Source organism: Taudactylus pleione, unplaced genomic scaffold (genome assembly GCF_031769625.1).
Source record: "Taudactylus pleione unplaced genomic scaffold, aTauple2 ptg000086l, whole genome shotgun sequence".
NCBI classification, from domain to species: Eukaryota; Metazoa; Chordata; class Amphibia; order Anura; family Myobatrachidae; genus Taudactylus; species Taudactylus pleione.
The window spans coordinates 18210624-18233359 of record NW_028284488.1 but is presented as its reverse complement, the minus strand read 5'-3'; the positions used below and the strand labels follow the sequence as shown (position 1 = coordinate 18233359).

At 39.7% G+C, this 22736-nt stretch overlaps 1 protein-coding gene across 10 annotated transcripts in view; it reads right to left on the bottom strand.

The window, feature by feature from the left end:
- Window positions 1-20672, bottom strand: part of CELF2 (CUGBP Elav-like family member 2) — a 499219-nt gene extending 478547 nt beyond the window's left edge. For all 10 annotated transcript variants that reach the window (XM_088468734.1, XM_088468733.1, XM_088468735.1 and 7 more), the window contains exon 1: window positions 20551-20672. In XM_088468734.1, coding sequence (XP_088324860.1) covers window positions 20551-20657 — 107 coding nt within the window. In that variant the 5' untranslated portion in view covers window positions 20658-20672. The remainder of the gene's footprint in view (window positions 1-20550) is intronic.
- Between the last annotated feature and the right edge of the window lie 2064 nt (window positions 20673-22736).

Sequence of the window (22736 nt, the reverse complement as noted above, 5' to 3'; positions counted from 1 at the left end):
AGATCTTTCTTATCCCTTTCCTTCATAATTTGTTTGACTCTTACACTGTACACTGGCCTATAGGTGATCACTCTGAACTAAAATGCAGCTGCCAGACTACTTACCAACCAGCCCCATTCCATCCACTTAACCATTTTTTACTCCCTTCCCTGGCTGCCTGTAAGATGAAGAATCTATTTCAAGATTGGCTTATTGACTTTCAAAGCCCTACATAACCAGGACCCAAGGTACCTGAAGCAGCTTTTGATTCCTTACTGCCCGGCCTGATTACTGTGATATGTAGATGAAGGACTATAAGCAGTACCTAGAATCTCCCTGAATTCATCTTGGGGATAAGCTTTTAGCTATGCGGCTCTGACTCTATGGAACTCGCCTCCCCGCACGGTTCGAGAAGCCTCCACTCTAGAATCCTTCAAAAACAGACTCAAGACTCACATGTTTATTCAATCATTTCACTGTCCCTTCACTAATGTTTCTCTTTTCTGTTACGCAAATTTTGTGATTAAATGCAAATGTAAAGCATTTTGAGTACTATTGGGATAAAAGTGCTATATAAATAATATTTTTATTATTATTATTATTATTATTAGGAATTAGTCTCAAAATGCAAGTTAATTTGCTAACTCAAAATGATAGGTCCAGTTAACAAGTGACCCCCATCATCACATCATATCACTTGTGATATCAATATGAATATGAAAAACCTTTTACTTTCAATCCAGTGGTTCAGATCAACATCCAAAATGTGTGTTAAAATTTTGCATAGATCCATTTTTTAAGCACCTTGGTCCAATGATTGAATCACCATGTATCTGACCAACATTAAGGGGTAATTTTCATGGATTTCTGCCTGGAAACATTAGACTTAGCATGTACACATCCCTGGTAACTGTCCATAAAATCTGTTCCACAATTCAATGTATTATTTCAATTAATTACAAACTACTCAGTGCAGGGATTACATCAATGACATACATCATTATAATACTGTATGTTGCTTTACTTATGATGACTGTCAAAGGAAAAGATTGACAAAGAACTGAGGGAAGATATTGTGCTGCCTAACACTTTTTCTCGCTGTTGCCTAGCAGCCAAAACTACTTTACCCGATGAACCTTGGGAATAAAATAAAACATTCAAAATGTTATAATAATAACTATATGGACCCACTACATGAACATTTGCTTTTATAAAACCATAGTGGATATTAATGTTAACACTCTGAAATACATTTTTTTAAACACTAAAGGTGGCTTGGATTAACTTTGCTGTATTTAATATACATTTAAGTGGAAAATGGCCCTTGCCCTGCAAACAAGCAGCACTGTTTGATCATTCATTCTCTAAATGTTCCCTCTAAGACCTACACAAATTCAACAAAACCTCATTTTACATAATGCTTTGTGATTTGTATTGCAGCTTGAGAAATGCACTGTATTTCATGGAATAAATGAATTTTATCATTGAAGCTTTCTTCAGGTAGAACAAATTTTGTCTCATGGATCATGTGAGTGATGATCAGGAAAATGAGCTCAGAAGTAAAGCATAGAGTTCTATCTATAAAATAGTCATGACAATCTGACTATGCCAAACTCACAGATTTGAAGTACAGTACTACTATATTTAAAAAGTGCAGATTTATGAGTAAAAGCAACATACATAGAAAAGGACTAAGAAATATTCCTAACTATTAATGGCAAAATAAAAGGGACATTATTAAACAAAAATAAAATAAAATAATAGATAACATTTTAAGCAAATGTTGTCCTGTAGAATGAATATTTAATAGATTTATAATCATATTATAATATCATATTTTAGTGGGCCATACCGTCTCCCTTCTGAAAACAAATAAAGACCAAATTGCCCATTGCCCATCTCCCACCTCCAGACACAGCAGTGTATATATGGGATAATATACCCCCTTCTGTGAAGGATATTAGAAGTCTTGAGGACGCAGAACAGCTGTTAGGCTGCCACAGAGCTGAGCATTTTCAGGTGATTCTATCTGTGACAAGTTGCTGCATGAGTGAAGGGGATGGGGCAGAGCTAGGGTGTATTAGGGGCATTATTGTGCACTTTAATTTTCAATTGAGATACATTTAAAGAAGATAGACAGGAATGAAGAAATAAAAATGTAAATAACATTCAAAGACAGTGTGATAAATAATTTGATATGATTTGTTATTCTGTGTCATGGAAAAGGAATGTTCTAACTAGAGATGAGCGGTTCGGATTCTGTGGAATCCGAACCACTCCGAACATTGGGGATCCGAGTCCACCCGAACCCTGTTCGGGTGTTCACCGCCTGACTCGGATCCCCGTTCGGGGCCGAACGGCGGCCGCCTGATGTCGGATTCTCACTAGAGAATCCAACATCAGGTCTCCTCGCGTGTAGGGCAGAGCGCAGTGATAGCGCTCTGCCCTACACAGACACACAGCCGCCAGCGGCAGCTGTGTGTTTGTTACAGCAGCCAATGAGAGTCACAGACTATCATTGGCTGCTGCACGGAGGGAGCCGGCTGGAGCTCACACATGAGCTCCGTCTTCCGGCTCCCTCCTCAGCGTGTGACAGAGCGGACGGCGCGGGAGCGGGGAATCAGGTAAGTTTTATTTTTTTTATTTTTTTACTTGTCAAAGGTCCGGGGGCGCTACTGGGGGGGGGGGTCTGCTACTGGGGGGGCTATACTACTGGGGGGGCCATACTACAGAGGGGCCTGCTACTGGGGGGGGCTATACTACTGGGGGGGGTCTGCACTACTGGGGGGGTCTGCTACTGGGGGGGGCAATACTACTGGGGGGGCCATACTACAGAGGGGCCTGCTACTGGGGGGGGATATACTACTGGGGGGGGTCTGCTACTGGGGGGGCCATACTACTGGGGGGATCTGCACTATTGGGGGGCCATACTACAGAGGGGCCTGCTACTGGGGGGGGCTATACTACTGGGGGGGTCTGCACTACTGGGGGGGGTCTGCTACTGGGCGGGGCTATACTACTGGGGGGGCCATACTACAGAGGGGCCTGCTACTGGGGGGGCTATACTACTGGGGGGGTCTGCTACTGGGGGGGCCATGCTACTGAGGGGCCTGCTACTGGGGGGGCCATACTACTGGGGGGGCTTACTACTACTGGGGGGGGCTGCTACTGGGGCAGCCTACTACAGGGGGGGCCATACTACAGGGGGGGCCCATACTACAGGGGGGGCTACTACTGGGGCAGCCTACTACTGGGGGGGCCTGCTACTGGGGCAGCCTACTACTGGGGGAGCCATACTACTGGGGGGGCATACTACTGGGTGGCATGCTAATGGGGGGCTTACTACTGGGGGGGCCTGCTAATGGGGGGCATACTACTGGGGGGGGCCTGCTAATGGGGGGCATACTACTGGGGGGCATTCTACTGGGGGCACTGCATAGTGGACCCTACTACTAAGGGGACTGCATAGGGGGCACCACTGCTGGGGGACATTGTGTAAGGGACACCGCTACTGTGGGCATTGTGTAAAAGGGTCACTACTGTGGGCATTGTGTAAAAGGGGCACTACTGTGTGTCGTAACATAAATAAGAGACACTACTTTATGGTGTAATGTGAATCAGGCCCTATGTGCGGTGTAATGCTAATAAGATTGTGCACTGTGACTCCTAGGGCCGTAGCCCACTTTGTAAACAAGTACTGTGACTCTGCTGGCCGTACCCCACTGGGTGGGTGCACTACTTTTCATTTCTGCCACTGCTGTGTGGCAATGTGTCATAGATGTGCTTTATACTGTGGTGTCTGTGTCGTTGTGCCGCTGCTTTGTCGCTTAGTAACCAGTCAGCTCACTGCAACCTTTGGCCAATAATGTTGAAAACAATATTATAAGCTGTGATATGGTCTAAATTGACTGGAAATTAATGTTATTGAGGTTAATAATACTCTAGGAAGAAAAAAAAGACCAATTTATGTGATTTTAGCTTTTTTTGTCAATTTTTGTAAAAAAATCCAAATCCAAATCCAAAGCCAGTCACCGCAGTTTGGCAAATCCAAATCCAAATCCAAAGCCGGACGATGAATTAGAACCAAATCCAAATCCAAATCCGGCAAAAATGGTCCGGCGCACATCCCTAGTTCTAACAAGGCTATAATAGTTAAATATCTTATTATATTAGATAACTAGGGATATCAAAGCTTTTTAAATATATTTATATTACACCACTTTGTAAAAGTATTCCCACTACTCTTGTATTATACAGTATATACATTTTGATATTTTTATGATTGTTTTTCCCAGCAAATACCTATACCCAAATGTTTACATCCCACTGTTACTAAACTGGAATTCTCAGCCTTGGGTTCCTTTATATAGCTCTAAAACTTTCACTGACCCTCAGCATTTTTCTAGCTCATAATAATTATAATTATATTCATAAAAAATTATATTCCTGTAATATCTACGTTGCAGTGTCCATTGAGTTCTTGATGTTATCTGTCTTGCACGTGTCTACTTCTATATCTGCTATGCAATCAAATATTCTATTCCAAAAAGTCAGAAAGGACGACTAAATTGAATACAAATTTTGCTTGTATAGGAGCTACTGATGTATGACATTATGTAGCTCATTGTATTTGTATTTCACAGAATGTCACACAGGTTACAACCACTGTTATTTAATAGAAAAGGTGAGATATTGATGACAGGTGAGACAAATGTTGAGCTGTGGTGAGAATTGTAACAAAAAGAGAAAAGGAAAAGGATGTTCCATAAATCACAAATACAAAGTTAAAACTTATTACAATTGAAGATGTATGAGATGTGTTTCCAAAATAAATTTTCTGATATAGTTTAATATTTTATTGGCAATGTCGACATGTGCAAGAAGAAATGTGGTGTCTTAGAGGATTAGTGGGTTGGTACAGACTCTCTAGCGCTGGTTTTAATAGTTCGGACCATGGTCCTCATTAAGCAGTGCACGCTCGGGAATCTGCACAGGCGCATGACCTGTTCTGCGCAGAAATCGGGAACCTGCACCTGACAAATTTAGCAGTGCACGCTAAATTCCCGATGATCGGGAATCTGCGTAGGCACCTGATCCATTATGCGCATGCGCAGAACGGGTCTGCGATCCTGCACGGAGACTGGCAGCAGACTGTCAGTGGTTCACCGTCTGCTGCGGTTTGTGGGCGGGAAGGTGGCGGCGATGGCCTCCGTTTCCCAAAACAGAGGAGCGTCGCCGCCATTGGGGGGGTGTCAGAGATCTCCTGGCTTCTTCCTCTCACTTGCGGCGGCTTGCTGCGTGACCCCATTGCTGCGTGACTCCACCTGCTGCGTGAGCCCATTGCTGCGTGACCCCACATGCGGCGCATTGTTGCTTCACCTTAGCTGGCCGATGTTCCGCAGATTATTCGATGCTGCGTTGGACAACACAGCTCGCGTAAGTAATGCAGCTGGAGGCGTTATCATATCTGCAGAGATGGAATCGCAAAGCTGCTTGCGAGCAGCTTTGCAATTCCGTCTCAAGCTGAATCAGGCCCTATAAACTCTGTACTCAGCTCCCACCTATATATAGAGAGAGCATTCCAATGTGTTCAATAAACGTTGAAGTCCTCTGTAGCTAGGGCAGTGCAGTTTGCCAGGCCTCACTTTTAAGGCCCAGTCCATGCCTAAAGGACAACCATTCCATCAATCATGAAAAAAGCTGCCAGTACTCACCTAAAGTTACAAGTTGATATAAGATTTATAGCAGCTTCCAGACTCTGGATGCAGAAGCTTATTTTATTAATTCCTGAAGTTAACTAACTGATTTCTTCCTGTTTCTGGATTTAAAGAATTAAAAATTAGACCAAATACCCCTGAGTACAGTATCACCACAAAAAAGCACTGCCATCAATGATCCACTAAATGTGAATAATTATAGAACTTGGTGTTGCTCAATTGTTCCCTCTGAATCAGCTCTGTTGCATTCATTTAGGAGAACACATACTGTAAATATAACAGCTTAAACCAAGAGCAAAGATAATGGGTTTGGATGAGGAATACTGAAAACAGGAAACATTTACGGTCTATCATCTATAAATGAAAAATGTGCGTCCAGCATAATTAATGTAACAGTGTTTAATGTGTAGACATAAGGCTTATGTGTATAGCTACTAATGACTAAAGATGAGGTCAGTTTCCAAATGACTGAAGCTATCCATTATTCATTCTGCTAGGGTGGGAGGGGAATATACAATGTGACATCTAATTGGTTGCTTGATGTTTCCAATCAGATGCTGCATTCATTACATACCTTGATTTCATGTGAATTACATTCCAGGCTTCTAGCAATGTAATCATAGGTCTCTGCTACTGGTTCCAGTCCAAGAGGTGGAGCTCACACTCAAGACATAAACTTGAGGTGTATAGGTTTCTAGGTAAATGCAATTTACATAGCAAAGTTTTGAAGTACCCCACAACTGTCTATATAGCAACACTGTAACCACCATAGATTCTATAATGTAGTGGAACTGCCTACACATTCTCATTGGTGAAAAAACAGTCCAAACTCTTCCATTATATGACAGCGCTATTTGATCCTCATTGATTATATAGCAGCACATTGTGTAAAAACTGGATCAACTCCTACGTCCATTGTTGCAGACAACAGAGCATAAACTTTGGCACCAGTATATTTGTCAATGTAATTGTACAGCATGATGTAAGAGCACCAGGATTCCTGATTGATTTCATGTCTTAATGACAATACCATTGCATGCTCTTCTGTCTTACAGCAAGTATTGATAGCGTGGAGGCATCAGGGTGTAGTTACACCTCTGGGACAACCCCTTTAATGTACTGTAGGAAGAAAGCAAAACATTGGTCTATAGAACTGAAATAGTGAACATTGTTTATTGTCTTGAAATTCCATACCTCATATGCATCTGGCCAATCACAGCTTTCTAAAACATCACCTACCGTATATTATGTTATCTCTGCTGTACTAGAGTACAGCAAGTCTTTAAATATAGGAATTATTCCAACAATCCCACAACTAAAAAAAATAACTAAGCAATACATAGCAGCCTGATAGGTGATAGGAAAGTCAAATTACCTGCACACAAAGTAATGTGTGTTGTAATGCAGCTAAACCTGATTACACATGTTTTGAAATAGGTGAGGTTCATCTGATTTTGTAACAGATTAGATTGCAATCTTTTTTTGTCATGTTAACATAATAGATTACTACTTTTTTCTTTGATATCCATATCATTGAGGGACTTTTCTTAAAATTATGTAGAAACTGCAGTTTCTGCATAATTGTATTTATTGTAGTTATGTACTAATGGTACTGGATGTAGTCTGGAAACCGACGTTCTAAATGCCAACCGCCGGCTTCCAGACTCTCTAATCCCAGCGTGGTACTAATGACAGGCGTCGAAAACTCGATGCCTGTCATTAACCATATGCCAGAAGACCAACACCAGGCATACCGAACTAGGGCAAGCCGGAGGCTGGACGAGGACAGCCGCGGGGGTGGAGGGTTAGGTTTAGGGATCCTGGGGGGACTTAGGGTTAGGTTTAGGCTAGGGGAAGGGAAGGTTAGGGTTAGGCACCCCCAGGGGAGGTTAGGGTTAGGCTGGGGGACTTAGATTTAGGCAGCGGGGAAGGGGGGTTAGGTTTAGGCACTTAGAGGGGGGATTAGGGTTAGGCACTTGGGGGGGAGGTTAGGGTTAGGCACCCCTAAGGGAGGGTTAGGGTTAGGGGGTAGAATTAGGAATATTTTAGGAATGATCGGGATCTTCACCCTTACCGGGCTACCACTGTCGGGCATGCGGCCGCTGTAATACCTTCTACACCCAATGGTACATTGGAGGAAATGTCACAGAAATCTCCAGCAAAGTGCTAATTAGCACTGCAGATTGCAGTCCCCATTATTTTCAATGGAGACTACAATCTGACCCCTATGTACCGGGAAATAGTCGGCATCTTGACAGTCAGAATCCTGGAGCTCACTATATCAGCTGTGCGAACCCATCAGATCAAAATGCAGACAACTTTAAACAGTAAGTAGTATTAGGGATGGGGTTAGGCTGCAAGAGGGGAGGGTTGGGTTTACACTGCGGGTGTGGTGGGAGGGTTGGCCTTAGGATACTTAACAAAAATCTCTGGCATTTTCACCATCGGTATTCCGACCATCAAAGCTTTTCAGAGTTTGGCCCCCCAGATGGTGTAAACTGCTTTAAGCCTATGGAGGCTTTCAAGCAGGAGAGAGATCTTCCAATCTCTCTGCCGCAGCCTTCGGTCAGCAGCAGAAGCTGAAACTGTGTTCATGTCTTGTCTTTAGGTGGAAGTATATTATTTTTTTTAGAATAATACCTTAGAAATTATTTTATTATAATATCTATCACAGCATGCTAGATAAACCTACTGCAATTTTTTTTTATCCTAACAGGTTGTCTTCCGTACACTACCATTGCCATTAGTAGTAAAATAAACTGTGACTGTTCTGTGACTGTTCTTCTCCGGTAAATGAATCTACAAGAAAATACAAGTATAGGATCTTTTATCTGGGCACCTCTTTATGAAGTTGCAAAATATTAAAAGGGAATGAGTAAACTCTAGCTTCATCCTGCTGATTTTGTCATATACACAGACATGATCATCGAATGGTTCTTCCTGTAGTTACTATGCCAATCTCTGCTAAGCAGTTTAATGAGGAGAAGAATGCCAGGGGCACAGTGGGGGAAAATTGGAGGAATGTATTTTAGTAAACTTTAAGCAAGTTGCTCCAAATTGCAAAAATAAATATAAAAAAACATCAACTGGGAAATCTTAAATGGCAGCCATACTAGATGATAACTTCATATCTTTACATATTACCTGGTGTTAAAAGGCTCCTGCAATACCTTGGAATTTGTCAATAAAATTGTTAATCTCACAACCCATTATTTAGTATAAATGATTTACATTTTATATCAAAAACCGTTACAGTGATATCTGATAAGCATATAAAAACCTCAGTTTTAAAAAAAACTGGAGCAACATCATTTTTCATATATTATGAACAATTTGGAAAGGTATGCTCCTAGGCTGATTACATATGTGCATTCTTTATAAAGGCTGTGACCAAAGCTCAGGCTGTCAATACATGCAAGCTGTGCAGTATAGCATTGATTGCATTCCAATCTTACATAATTTTTAATCATTGTCACAGGGCAGTTGCATTTATTTATAATAACACCTATTATATTGTTTGTTTTCTTTATTAATGTTTGTCATATTGGTTTTTGGAATGGATGTGGCTGCTTGTATACTACTTTGACTGCAGTACTTTAACCTTATTTTGTATGAATTACTAATTATTAAGCTTATCTATATTTTACTAACATTATTACAGACAATAGTAATGCAATTAGAAAGAATACATTCAATAGTAATTATCAATTACGAATTATAAATAAAAAACAAGTTAGATGAATAAACACTGTTTCATTGTTTACTATAGATATTTGTTTGACATCAGACTCTTACTGTTTCATAAGCCTGAGATGACCATTCTGCTCTTTCTCCTCACATAGTCACACTGCCCTTGTCACATGAAACCCTGTCCTCACCTATACAGGTCACTGCCTCCCACAAGATCAGTACACTCATATTCTGCTTCTGTGACTATTACAATGATCTGATTAACTACAGGTTGTTTTATTGGTACCCACTTCAATACTAAGGATGTGTATTTGTAATAGTTGAAAATTCAATAAAACTGTCACGTTTGGACTAGGGAGATCCTCTACTGAGGGATTGGAAGTTGGGGTCCCAGGTTGGGAAAGGAACTGGAGGCCCGGGGCCTGGATATATGCCTTCCTCATCCACAAATACCGGATGTTGGCTAGACCTGACCAAAGGCGTGGAGTCTAACTTACTGGGAGGTATTCACCAGTGATCCCTCCAACTGGGATTTGGGTTTAAGCTGCACCCAGCAAGCAGGTCACGGCCCTTTGGTCAGGTATCCGGCACAAGTGGGAAACGGAAGAACACAATCGCAGGGTAAGCACAGGTGAACGATACTGGGAGATAGTACTTGGATGATGTACTGAGTACACACACTGTGGGTCCAGACGCAGAACTGGCTCAGGAGAATGACACTTTGGAGATGGTACTCGGATGACATACTGAGTACACACACTGTGGATTCAGATGCAGAACTGGCAGAGGAGGATGACGCTGGGAGATTATACTCAGATGACGTACTGAGTACACACCCTGTGGTTCCAGACGCAGAACTGGCACAGGAGTATGACACTTAGGATATAGTTCTCAGATGACGTACTGAGTACACACACTGTGGATAACATTAGGAAGATATCGCTGAGGAAAAGAGCTTGGAACCAGGAACACTACAACAGCAAGTATTCACTGGAAGTAATGATGTTGTACAGGCAACTTCCTATTGTAGCATTGGAGGATAGTGTCAGTTGACAGCAATCAATGCTACCATTGGGTAAAGGGCTACTCAGGTGATGTAGACTGTCATGGCTGCGTCCATGGCGGCAACTGCAGGAACCAAATCATGGAGCAGCACATGGATGTTTTAGCAGACCCCAGGCATAATCCTCAGCGTGTCACTCGCTGTCGCACCTGGCGTCTGACCGCTCGAGAGGTCATGGGAAGCCTACACTGAGGTGAGTAATGGCCAATCCTAGGCCACAAACTGACAAAAATAAGTTTCCTAGCCATTGGACTTAAATATTATCAGTGCAATCATAATTTGTATATTGCCTTAAAAACAGACAATATTATCTTAGTTCAAAATCTTGTTTTGAACACAGAATTGGTATGTAATGCTGGATGTCGGAATGCCTCCTGTCAAAATCCAGACAGCGGCATCCCTATGGTTGGTATCCTGACAGGGGTCGGGTAAGTATACTTACCCTTCCCCCTTCTCCCCCTAACCCTCCCATTTTGCAGTCTAACCTTAACCCCTGCCCACCCCACACCCTAACCCTCCCTGTTAGTGCCTAAACCTAAGTCTCCCCCCTTTGTGCCTAAACATAACCCTCCCCCCTTCGTGTCTAAACCTAACCCTTCCCCTTAGTGCCTAACCCTAACCCCCCCAGTGGTGCCTAACCTTAATCCTCTCCCCTAGGGGTGCCTAATCCCATCCTCCCCCCAAAAAATCTAACCCTAACCCCGCTACACTGCCTAAACCTAACCCTTCCCCCTTAGTACCTAACCCTAACCACCCCACCTCAGTGGTGCCTAACCCTAATCCTCCCCCCTAGGGGTGCCTAATCCTATCCTCCCCCACCAAAACCTAACCCTAACCCCGCTACACTGCCTAAACTTAACACTCCCCTGGCGCGGCTAACAGCTAAGGGCGCCCCAGGCTTAACTCGTTCGAGCTGGCATCCTTCTGGATTATGGCATTAGGTTTAAGATAGGCGTCGTTATTTCAACGCCTATCTTAAGTCCCGTGTTGTACATTCAGCGTTGGGATTCAGATCGGCGGCATGCCGTCTGCCGGTCTGATAACTACATACTTTTGTGCACAGTAAGCTTGGGTATTACATTAGAAATGATCCTCATCACTATTAGGTATTAGGTTTTATTACTTGTGAATTATTATTGATATTATTATTATATATTGTACATTTTTCAGCTCAATGTACAGTGCTTCATAATATGTGGGTGCTTTATAAATAAATGATAATAAATATCACACATGACTGAAAGTAGCATAGGAAAACTAACAATGTCTACTAGATTTTGCAGGTTGAGTAAAATTATCATTTTACAGAGCATGTAAGGGAACGGGGTTGGAACCTAAGGATATCACCTAGAGATGAGTGAAGTCATTGTGAAATTTTGTGCTAATCAAATGTTGCAGTAGAATAAGTTTTTCAGAGAGGTGTGACGGTCCTGCTATCTAATCTCCAAATTCCACCTCTGCTTCCCTGTATTTAAACATTTGTAGTGCACAGAATCTATAAATAGACCTGGGACGATGGTGGTGAATTCATCCTGCTTTGTGGTATGGTATATTAGGTGAAATGCGCAAATATTTGGGTTAAATATGTAATGATACGAATATTGTGCTAAACAGTGTTGAACATTTTCACATCTCATAATATAACCTACGGACGTATTTCAGGTTACCAAAGGGCACAGATCTTAGATCATCTCATTAATGTAACAATCTGGTATAAATGCTGGTGCTTCATCCATACATACAGCATTAGTCTATTCTTTTCACAAGAGACCGGTGCATTATGTATGGGGTACTGTACATTATAAGTGCTATAGCAATAACTGAGAATGTGGTTTACAGGAAGTCAGAATTATGCAACTTCCTGTTTATTACTATTCAGATAGCACCCTCGGACTGCTGTTGTGGCCTTGAATGGAGAACTTGAAGAGGATTTCAATGAATCCTTCACATCAGATAATGGAAAGTGAAGCATTTTAGTGTATAATAAGTGTATAATTGGCACATTCAGACATCAGAATGTCCTGATCAAACATGAACGGATTACCATCTGTTCCTGCAGCTTGGCCTGACTACAGAAAGCCCAGATGTGTCCAACTTGACCAGAGAGCTGTGAGGCTATATTAGATATAGATCACATTGCTCAGCATTTCAGCCAGGAGGTAAGACCAGCCTGCTCGTGGTCAGCCTGTCTGTGATTGGGAAAGGCCTAGCATGGTGTAATATGTTTCCAGCTTCTAGAGTCTGGTCAGGTACTTAATTGGTTGGATGTCTAAACACAATTTAGAGTAAAAGAAGCAAGTGTGAAAGTGTGAAACTGTTCTATTCCTATTTATAAGCCCATTAAAAGTGTTGGGATATTTTGATCTAGTGGGAGGGCCAAAATTGGCTATAAAAACTTCAGACCATAAGAGAATGGACGGTCTTGGCCCCTTTGTTTTCATTTGTCCTGGACTAATATTCATATGATTTAATTATTCTTTAGCAGGTAGCCTATTCTAGATATACTACTTCTCTAAATAAAAAGTAAATGCATTTGTTTTATACAAATGGAAATAAATTCTTATATTTTTTCACCTCCTCATATATTTTTGTGTTCCGGCAGGCATTAAGCTTGTTGGAAGATGTGAGCTTTACCCTCCAATACAAGTTTACATATTGAAATCCAAAGGATATATCTATCTACTGCATCTTGTCTACACGACAGAGAGTAAATATATTCATGGCCTATGTATGTGATTCCGCCGATTCAGATGAGTGCCTTATCTTACGCATCCAGAAACTGTAGCAAGTTCATTTCAGACATATTGCAAAGAAAGCTTCCAGGTTTTATCTCATTGTAGAGGTGTCGGAACAGACACATAAGCTGTAATGATTTTTCACAATCCTATATAGTCCATCATTGTACAGGTCAAGAAGAAACGGGTCAAAGTGCCAGAAGCCCATGCTGCCCTCATAATACATGTCAATCCAAGCATGGTGACATGCTTTCTCACTGGCTGCCATTTCCAGTTACCTATTATAGGAATGACACACAAATAAATACTTGTAAACAGGCTACAGAAAAAGTAACACCTGCAGAAGAGTATCTGTCATGACATCATGAGTAGGGTGTTATCAATTTCACAGAGAGTTTATCTCACATGTAAACCAAACTAAAATCTATTTTACAACTTTCCTTAGCACCAGGTGTCTGCAAATTTACTGGGAATGCACTAGGCACTTTTATTTCTTGGTTGCCATATACTAAACATCAGCTATAAACCAACTAATGGAGGCAAAGTGTAATTGTTTTTGTGACATAGTAAGAAAATACTGCAAGTTACAGTGCTTTACACAAAAAAGCTATAGTGACTTAGCTTTGTACTTATGTGTCCTCATACACTGTGGCTACAGTTGCCCCAAACAGTCCCTCTTGGCGCTCCAGGTCCCGGGCGACTTGGCCGCACTGAGCGTCTTTCTTGCTCAAAATGTGCATCTTATAAAGCAACTGGAAGTGCCAAAACTCTTTGTTTGAATACACTGATCAATTTGATGTGTGACATTTGTACATCGGTGTGCAAATGAGTCTGATTTTATCTACGAAGTGCTACAGCGGCTGCAGTTTGTTCTCACACCAAATTTCCTTGCGCGTCATCTGCGACTTTGTACGTGTTTAAAACTAATTCCTGTGCTGTTACAGTCTGAATCCAGTGCCTCTAGTACAGTTGTGTTCTGCTGCTTCTGTGATGTGAATAAGATGCAAGATTTAAAGTAAAAGACTTTGGGCTACACCTGTTGGTGTGGCTGAGTCAGGCTGGCCGTCTCGAGCTGTAGGGTGTATAGATGCCAGGTGTATGAGAACAAATCTGTACCTAATCTTTATATTAAACAGTTATCAAACTTGTATTTATGTAAGCATGACTTACAGCTATGGTGCACGAGGATTTATGTTAAAAAAGGAGAGAGATTTATCTCTTGTAAATTAACAAGAAGGAGTTGTATATAAGTGTAGCAGCAAAGCTCTTACATCTGCTTGGATAATAAACTGAGAATCTAATCTATTAAACAAATCTACCTTGACTAGTTTATTACCCTTATTTTTTAATGAATAAATATATATGTTTACTTATTTACTATTGATTGTAGCCCATGCCTGTTTTTTTTTTTACATTTCCAATGCTTAGAAGTAGTAATATTTCTTAAATAGAATCAAATTAAAATGCTTCTATGTGACACAGAGCGTCTTTTCCATGTAAATGTCTACCTGTTGTATGCAATAAAACATGTTGCCTTATGTAGAGTAGATCAGGAACAAGGGATCTGAATGCTTATTGTGGAGTAAAATATCACATATTTCATTCTTACAATAACCGCATTTAGAAGTCTCTCACCGATTACAGTCTAAGACAAATGATTAACATCGGCTGAAGCATTACACAAATATTTTCAGTAAATCAATGCATGCATACAATCACATACAATGTATTAGATTATACGATTTCAACTTTTCTCCGATATTCTTCATTGATCTGTGCTCTACTGTAATTCTGTTTGTAATTACATATGACAAAATGTCCCTTATATCTCTATGTAAAAATCGTCATATTATGTGGTGGAATCTGCCAGAGAATAAAAATCTGTTTCTGCTGTCAGTCAGTCAGTCTCTCCCTCTCCCTCCCCCTCCCCCCCCCTCTCTCTCTCTCTCTCTCTCTCTCTCTCTCTCTCTCTCTCTCTCTCTCTCTCTCTCTCCCTCTCCCTCTCCCTCTCCCTCCCTCTCTCTCTCTCTCTCTCTCCCTCTCTCTTATATTATATTGATGTGTGCATGTGTAAAGTGTGTGCTTGTAATGGTGGGACAGGGGGTGGGGATATCCTTCCGCTCTAGCTACATGGATTTCAATACATATTATGGGAAAGACAACTGAGAGGCTTTAACTAAATACTGTTTTGTGATGGTCATTGAAAGCTCACAGTAAGGCTTTCTCCCAGCAGAACAAAAACTAAAATACTAAAAGCATTTCATACTGAATAAGAACACAATGATGCTTTATCGTCTAGAGACAGCACAAAATGTTTTACACAGCCTAGTTCTACTTTTGCAGCCTGCCCCGTGGGAATTCTGGGTATACATATTTATAGTATTACTTGTATAAATCGGTTTACCGGGTCATGGCATATACCTCGATGCAAACAAGATCAACAACTGTCACAGTGTTATTTGTTTTCGCTCTTTAAAGAAACAGGATCCCTGGTGAATTTTTAAATGCACATTTTCTTGGGCCTTTCTCAAGGTATGAAGTAATCCCAGGCTGTATTTATTTGCAATAAACTGGAGCAAAGCTGGAGCACTACAATGTTATACATGATCATTCCATGGATCGGTATGTGAAATGAAACTTCTGAGATGTTATATGCACAGCACAGGGAATGTTGCTTTCTTCCACTATATAAAGGAAATGGTTGACACTGTATATATTAGCAGGATGAGAGATGAAGGTATGAAGGTACTTACAAATTCAACAGGATGTCATAGCAATGTAATGACTAATGAACTTATATCTATCTAAGGCTACAGTTGGTAAAACCAAACATAAGGTCAATACGAACATTGCACACTGTGATTTCTGTTTTTTTAAACTGTGCTATCTGTATGCTGCAACTTTATTTAATTCAATAAACACACACAACGTTCTGTTGCTTTCACTTAATGTAATATAAAACATGAATCAAATTTGTACAGTAAATTGACTGTAGAAATCTCTATTTGAATCAGCTTCTAGAGACACTGAAGTCTGCATATGCACAGTGGACATAATTTGTAGCAATACTTCATGGCTTAGAATCAAGAGTTAGACAGAGCATTTGAAAAAATGTAATTTGACAATTCCTTTACAGTGACTACACCGCAGAAGTGGGTCGCATACATCGCCCTGTTTATATGGCAATACAGAAGTTGTTGTTTCCATTTCTGAAAATGATTTTTTCTCTCTTCATGATATCAACTTCCACTTTTATATGAGGTTTCATCAAGTTAGGTGTTTTCGAGCTATAAGCAATGAACTCTCCATCAGCAGCATCTTCAGCTAATTAACCCCGTTGATTACAATAATTAGTATTGATTCACTCCTGAATGACTTCCTAAGCATCCGCACCCGATCTACTCTGGCTGCAAAGTTCTGGGTATGAATATTAATTTGATGTTCCTCTTTGTTTTGGAGCCCCAAAGGTATAGTTTGCAATCTTATACACTTCAATTTGATAACAGATGCACTTCAGTTTTATTGTAATTTAACAATGAATGTGTGCATACATTATGGGATGATGATGATAATGCAAAATGCTGGACTGTGGATGTTAGTAAACATTTGAGACAAGAAAATTCCAATAAATTTTATAGCAAATCCTGTTCATAAAGAGTAATATTCTAAAGGTTAATATGATTAAAGACAATGCGACTTTTGACATTTTGTTAAATATTCTGGTAGAGTATGGGATAAAAAGTGTCACTGCATGTAAAATCGGTGATACATATGTATTATCTATTAATTCTTCTTATTAACTCTTGCAGTTCAAAACCAGTAGGAAAATGCATTTTCTTTGGCTAAAATGGCCTTCTAAATGCATTTTAACTCATCTCTTGCCAGATTGTAAGGAATCCCCCGACAACTAAGAGGTTAAAAAGCTACTAAGGTGTGCCAAATTGCAGTGGCTTTCCTCCTAGATACATGCTGGAGGTAATATTTAAGGTAACTGCTTAATATTATTTTGGCCACTGCAAGCCATGCGGGATCAAATGCTCGCACAAAGTGCAAGCTTACGTTATTTAGAAAAAAAAAGAAAAGAACTGGACACATTTGTTTAACAAGTGCCATAATAAACACACTGTGCTCCTGTCATTCCCTGTGAGGCAGCCGAAATCTCAGTGTAACACAAGATCATTTTCCTTCCCTTACAGACACAGATAGGGTTTGTTATTTTCACTTTTCGTCGCTCCTAATCATTGAAGGATCAACTACTGCACTTCCTGCAATTTCTGAACTGGATAACTCATTGCCTTCATAACAACAGATATTGACAAGCTTACTAGCGTCTGACCAGCACTTTACTCTTCAATTTCTGCTATTCACGCCTTATGGCTGTAAAGGTCACTTTGTTATTGCAGCAAGGTGCACATCTCTGCTTAGCAATAAAAACTGTACTCTCTATGAACTGATATGTGCTAAGAACAACATAGAACAATTTCACATGGGGGAAAAAAAAGACGTCTAAGAAAGGAACGAAAGATAGAGTAGGCACCTATTTAACTACAAATGAATAATGTATGTTCATTACCAGTCTATAACATTCATTATATTAGTTTATTGCAGAATACTCACTTTTATGTGAAAGCATCACTGCAAACATATATTCTATATATTTGCTTCAATCACACAGAACATATGGAAATTAGTTATGACTAAGACAGATTTGCTTGCAAACACCTTACAATGAGGGTAAAGAAGATATTCAATGCAATGGCAAAGCAGTTACATTTGGGCTTAAGTCCAGGTAATTCCAACCAGGGTAGATAGGCAGAGGGTACAGGTGACACTTTGGTCTTTAGCAGAGATCTGCAGCTGTCTCATTTCCTCAGCAGTATCTTTTGACTGATTCATGAAGTGGCATTTGCATTGGCTTTAAAATGAGCCACCTTGCACGCCCTCTCAGTAGGTGGCAATGGAATGGTGTATGGATGATAGCAGCTGCTAGCTAGCAATAAATGAGATACTGTCTGTGCTGAGGGAACACAAGCATATACAACAATACAGAGCTCAGCTTTTGTATATTGTAAATATTTAATTTTGCCAAGCCACACGTAAGTATACATGCATTACAGTATTAAAAGGAAAGAATTAAATGCAAGAAAAAAATATAAATATATATATATAATATTGTGCATACATACATTCTTCAGCTGCCAACTGAACCCATTATGCCTTGCATGGCATAAATAGCAGCTCTTATGTGCTACGAAATAAAATGTGTGATGTTTGTGTAACCCTATATTTGCTGGAGAAATTATGTTGTGTAGTGCAAAATAGACACAAACCTAGAGCATGATGTATAGGAAAACAAAATACACTCTATTTCTATAAAACATTCAATGAACAACATACAATGAAAACTATAAGTAATATATATATATGTATATATTATGCCGTTTGCAAAGAAAAGTTATATTTGCAATGTATGCATGTTTACATTCATAGATAGATAGATAGATAGATAGATAGATAGATAGATAGATAGATAGATAGATAGATAGATAGATACTTGACTATATCAAGGGAGTTGTCATTTCAAAAACAACATGAACTGTTTTGGGGTCATACAGGGACAGAAATGTTTTAAGCTTCCCAGCTTCCCTCTGTCAAAATCTTTCACATTACACACAATACTAAGCTTCAAAAAGCTGTTTAGAAATAATGATGCGAGATGTATGACAAGTGTAAAAACAATGAATGTACAGTAATTGATAATGTATACTACTGCTAATGAAAATAATATCTAATCATTTATACTAATAAAAAAACAAGGACTGTAAATTCAGCATTGTTATACTGGTGGGAGTTGCAGAGCATTTAATCGTCACATTAAAGCTATTTAGCAAACAAATCTGAGATATATTTTTTTTCAGGCACAATATGATTGTAAATAATGTTTAGCAGGATGAAAGACCTATATAAGGGAATGTTTGCATTTATTTAGGAGATAACTGTCACTCAGAAGAAGATTTTATTTATCAAACACATAAATTCCATCCATACACTTGGCATCATTTGCTGAAATAAATGCTTAATTTAATGCACAACTATCTGGGTTATACAGTAGAACTGGAAGGCTCTACTTGTCATCATGCACTTTAATCTTTTTTTGTGTTTTAAGTGTACGGTTGGTCTCCTTGCACTGTAAAAATGTGCAGATTAGTAAAAAGCCAGAAGCATAAATAATTCTCCTGATTCTTCACAAGGAATGTTTTATTTAAATGTGTACAGTATGCCTGAATGATCATCCCACTTAACTGTTGTGAAACCGGATTTCAAAATAACTTTTCTGCCAGTGTCATGATTAGCTGAACACTGCAAATGAGTGACCTGACACGTACGATGCACTATAAAACACATGACCCATGTTTTATGTTTGTTATTAGTAGAGCATCCTCCTAAAAGTATGGCAAACTTGAAATCATGGCCATAACATTTGGCTGAAAAATTTCAGGGAACAAGGGAGCTGTCATTTCAAACAGTTTTAAAGGCCTTGAAATCAATAAGTTTTTCTGCATAACTAATGAAGGGGTTAGCAATAAATCTGTAATGTAATCCAGAAGACATAACTGCAACACAGAAAGTATGGCTTAACAGAGGATAGCAATTTAGCAAAATAAAAAAAACATTAAACAAGCAGCCAATACTTAATAGCCCATGCTGACATTTAGTCTGCACAAACACGATTATAGAAGTGGAGACATAATAAAAAAGGGATGAGGGGGAGAAAATGGTGCCCCAGACATGCATTAAGCTACTTTGACAGCTCCATTGTTTGACTGTCCCATTGTCAACAGCAAAGATGCATTCAGCGATACAACGTCTAGTAACAAATAAACAAAAGACTGATTTTTTTCCAGAGCCTGATGCCAGTTCACATACAATTCTCCGGCATTTAAATATGAAATTGCAGAACAGTTTTTTTTTTCTGGTCAACTCCAGCTCCGGTAAAGAGCAAATGAATATATAGTGCTCCGAACAAGGCAGAACCCTGATGACTGTGTTTAGGTAGGCTAAGTCCAGCTTAAAATAGTATTTAAAGCTCTCACGTCTGAAGCCCTACCTTTTTTTGGGATTATTTTTGTAGCTAACAAAGAACAGATATACATATTAATGGAAAGATAAAGGAAGAGCAAGCTGGGCTTTTAAAGCTGTCCGTTCTGAGTGACCCTGGGATAAAAACAGCTTTCGCTGTGGAGGTAAACAGTACAATTTAGTCCTCAACAGCAAAGCTAGCTACTTAATACACAGCATGTTTATAGCCAAGACCATCCAGGACAACTGAAAAGCAACCGTTTAAACAAAGGAGTGTACAACATACCTTAAAAGCAGCTCCTCATTTCTCATAGTAACAGCAGATTTGGGACAGCGCATGCTTTCTGCACAGATATTCTCAACAAAAGCCAGTTCAGAAGTGCGCTCAAACATCAATGCCACAGTAGCTTCTAATGGCTATGGCTAGTCCCTCTCTCTTTTTCTCTCTCTCGCTCTCTCTCGTCAATGCTGAGTGGTGAAGCAAAGGGGCCCCTGCAGATTCACTAAGCAGAAATAATCCTCTGTGACAAGTTATGTTGTCTGGCCATAATTTACATTAGTACACTGTGCTGCCTATAAGGGCCTTGCTTGCTTTTGGTATTTATTGTCTTTTACATGTCATAATTTTCGCAAAATTACTTAGGGAATACAATATAAATGACAAATTATCTTGACATTTACTCAAATACAATATAATGCAATTTTTTATATTATTAAAATAGGCACATAGTCTTTGAGAACTTTAAATATATTTTTAAAGGCATAAAATGTTATTGGAGTTTGTGTATGTTTCAGATATTTACACTACTGAAAATAATGTGTAGATATATTTTCTTAAAAAATAAACATGATTGCACCAATACTAGAAAGCAATATTGTGCTCATTTACATACACTAAATATTCTAATTTATCTGGATAAACAAAATATAGTACATAGAAATGAGGTCATACATAAAATAAATGCAAATGTTGTCTTGTGTTTATATGATTCTGCCCCATCATGATGCATTATTCTGTATAATACAATAAATCCTTCTTGTGTAATATTGCATGCCCAATTTATGTTCTCTCGTTAGGTTTTTTTTTATAGTAACCATCCTACAGCTGTAATTCATATATGTCTCAGAATTAGTTTTGTACTCAGGAGACCTAATAGACATTAGAATTGTTGGGAATGTTTAGATCATGGCTGTATCACATCTTGTGCTGTAACTCGATTACAATAGTCTGCCAGGCATTAAAGACCTTAGTCTGATACCAGCTGGGGGAGTTATTTAGGAAACTCAGCAACATTTCAATTTTATCTTTAAAGCCCCACAGGAAACAAAAATAGGGATCTATGTGCTAGTTGTATAGAAGTAATTTGAAATCTCAGCTTTGGAAAATATTGGGCTTCCAACATGTTTTGCAAGAATAATAGCAGACTCAGATGTTTCACTGTACTGACTGTCAGGGCTTCCATTAGTTCTGGCTTCCCAAGAATAAGCTCAAAGTTTGGGCACGGTGATCTCTAAAATACTGCACTGTAGAATGCTTCTTCCCTAATGTTCATACTTCTAATACCCATATCAAAAATATTTTGGGAATATTAACCTAAAAGCATTTAATATGTTTTGGAAGTCAAATAAGTATCAATTAAATATGAATAATTAAAAGCATAAAACCACTGACAGGTGAAGTGAATAACATTTATTATTTTGTTACAATGGCACCTGTCAAGGGTTGGGATATATTAGGCAGCAAGTGAACACACAGTTCCTGCAGATCATGTGCTGGAACCAGAACAAATGAGCAAATGTAAGGATCTGAATGACTTTGACAAGGGCCAAATTGTGATGGCTAGACAATTGCGTCAGAACATCTCCAAAACAGCAAGTCTTGTGGGGTGTTCCCGGTGTGCAGTGGACTGGCTACAGGGTCATGAGTGCCCAAGGCCCATTGATGTAAGTGGGGAGTGAAGGTGAGCCCATCTTGTCCAATTCCACAGAAGAGCTACTGTAGCACAAATTGATGAAAAAGTTAATTTTGGCTATGATGGAAAGGTGCTAGAACATAAAGTACATGGCAGCTTGCTGCATATGGGACTGTGTAGATGCAGACTGGTCAGAATGCCCATGCTGACCCCTGTCCACCACCAAAAGTGCTTACAATAGGCACATGAGCTTCAATACTGCACCATGGAGCAATTAAAGAAGGTGGCCTAGTCTGATGAATCATGTTTTTTTTACATCATGTGGACGGCCTGATGCATATGTGTTTTTAACCTGAGGAAGAGAAGGCACCATGATGCACTATGGGAAGAAGGCAAACCAGCAGAAGCACCTTACTGCTCTGGGTTCTGTTATGCTGGGTAACCTTGGGACCTTTCACCATTCATGTGGATGTTACTTTGACATTTACCACTTACATAAACATTGTTGCATACCAAGTACACCCCTTCATAGCAACAAAATACCTTGATGGCAGTGGCC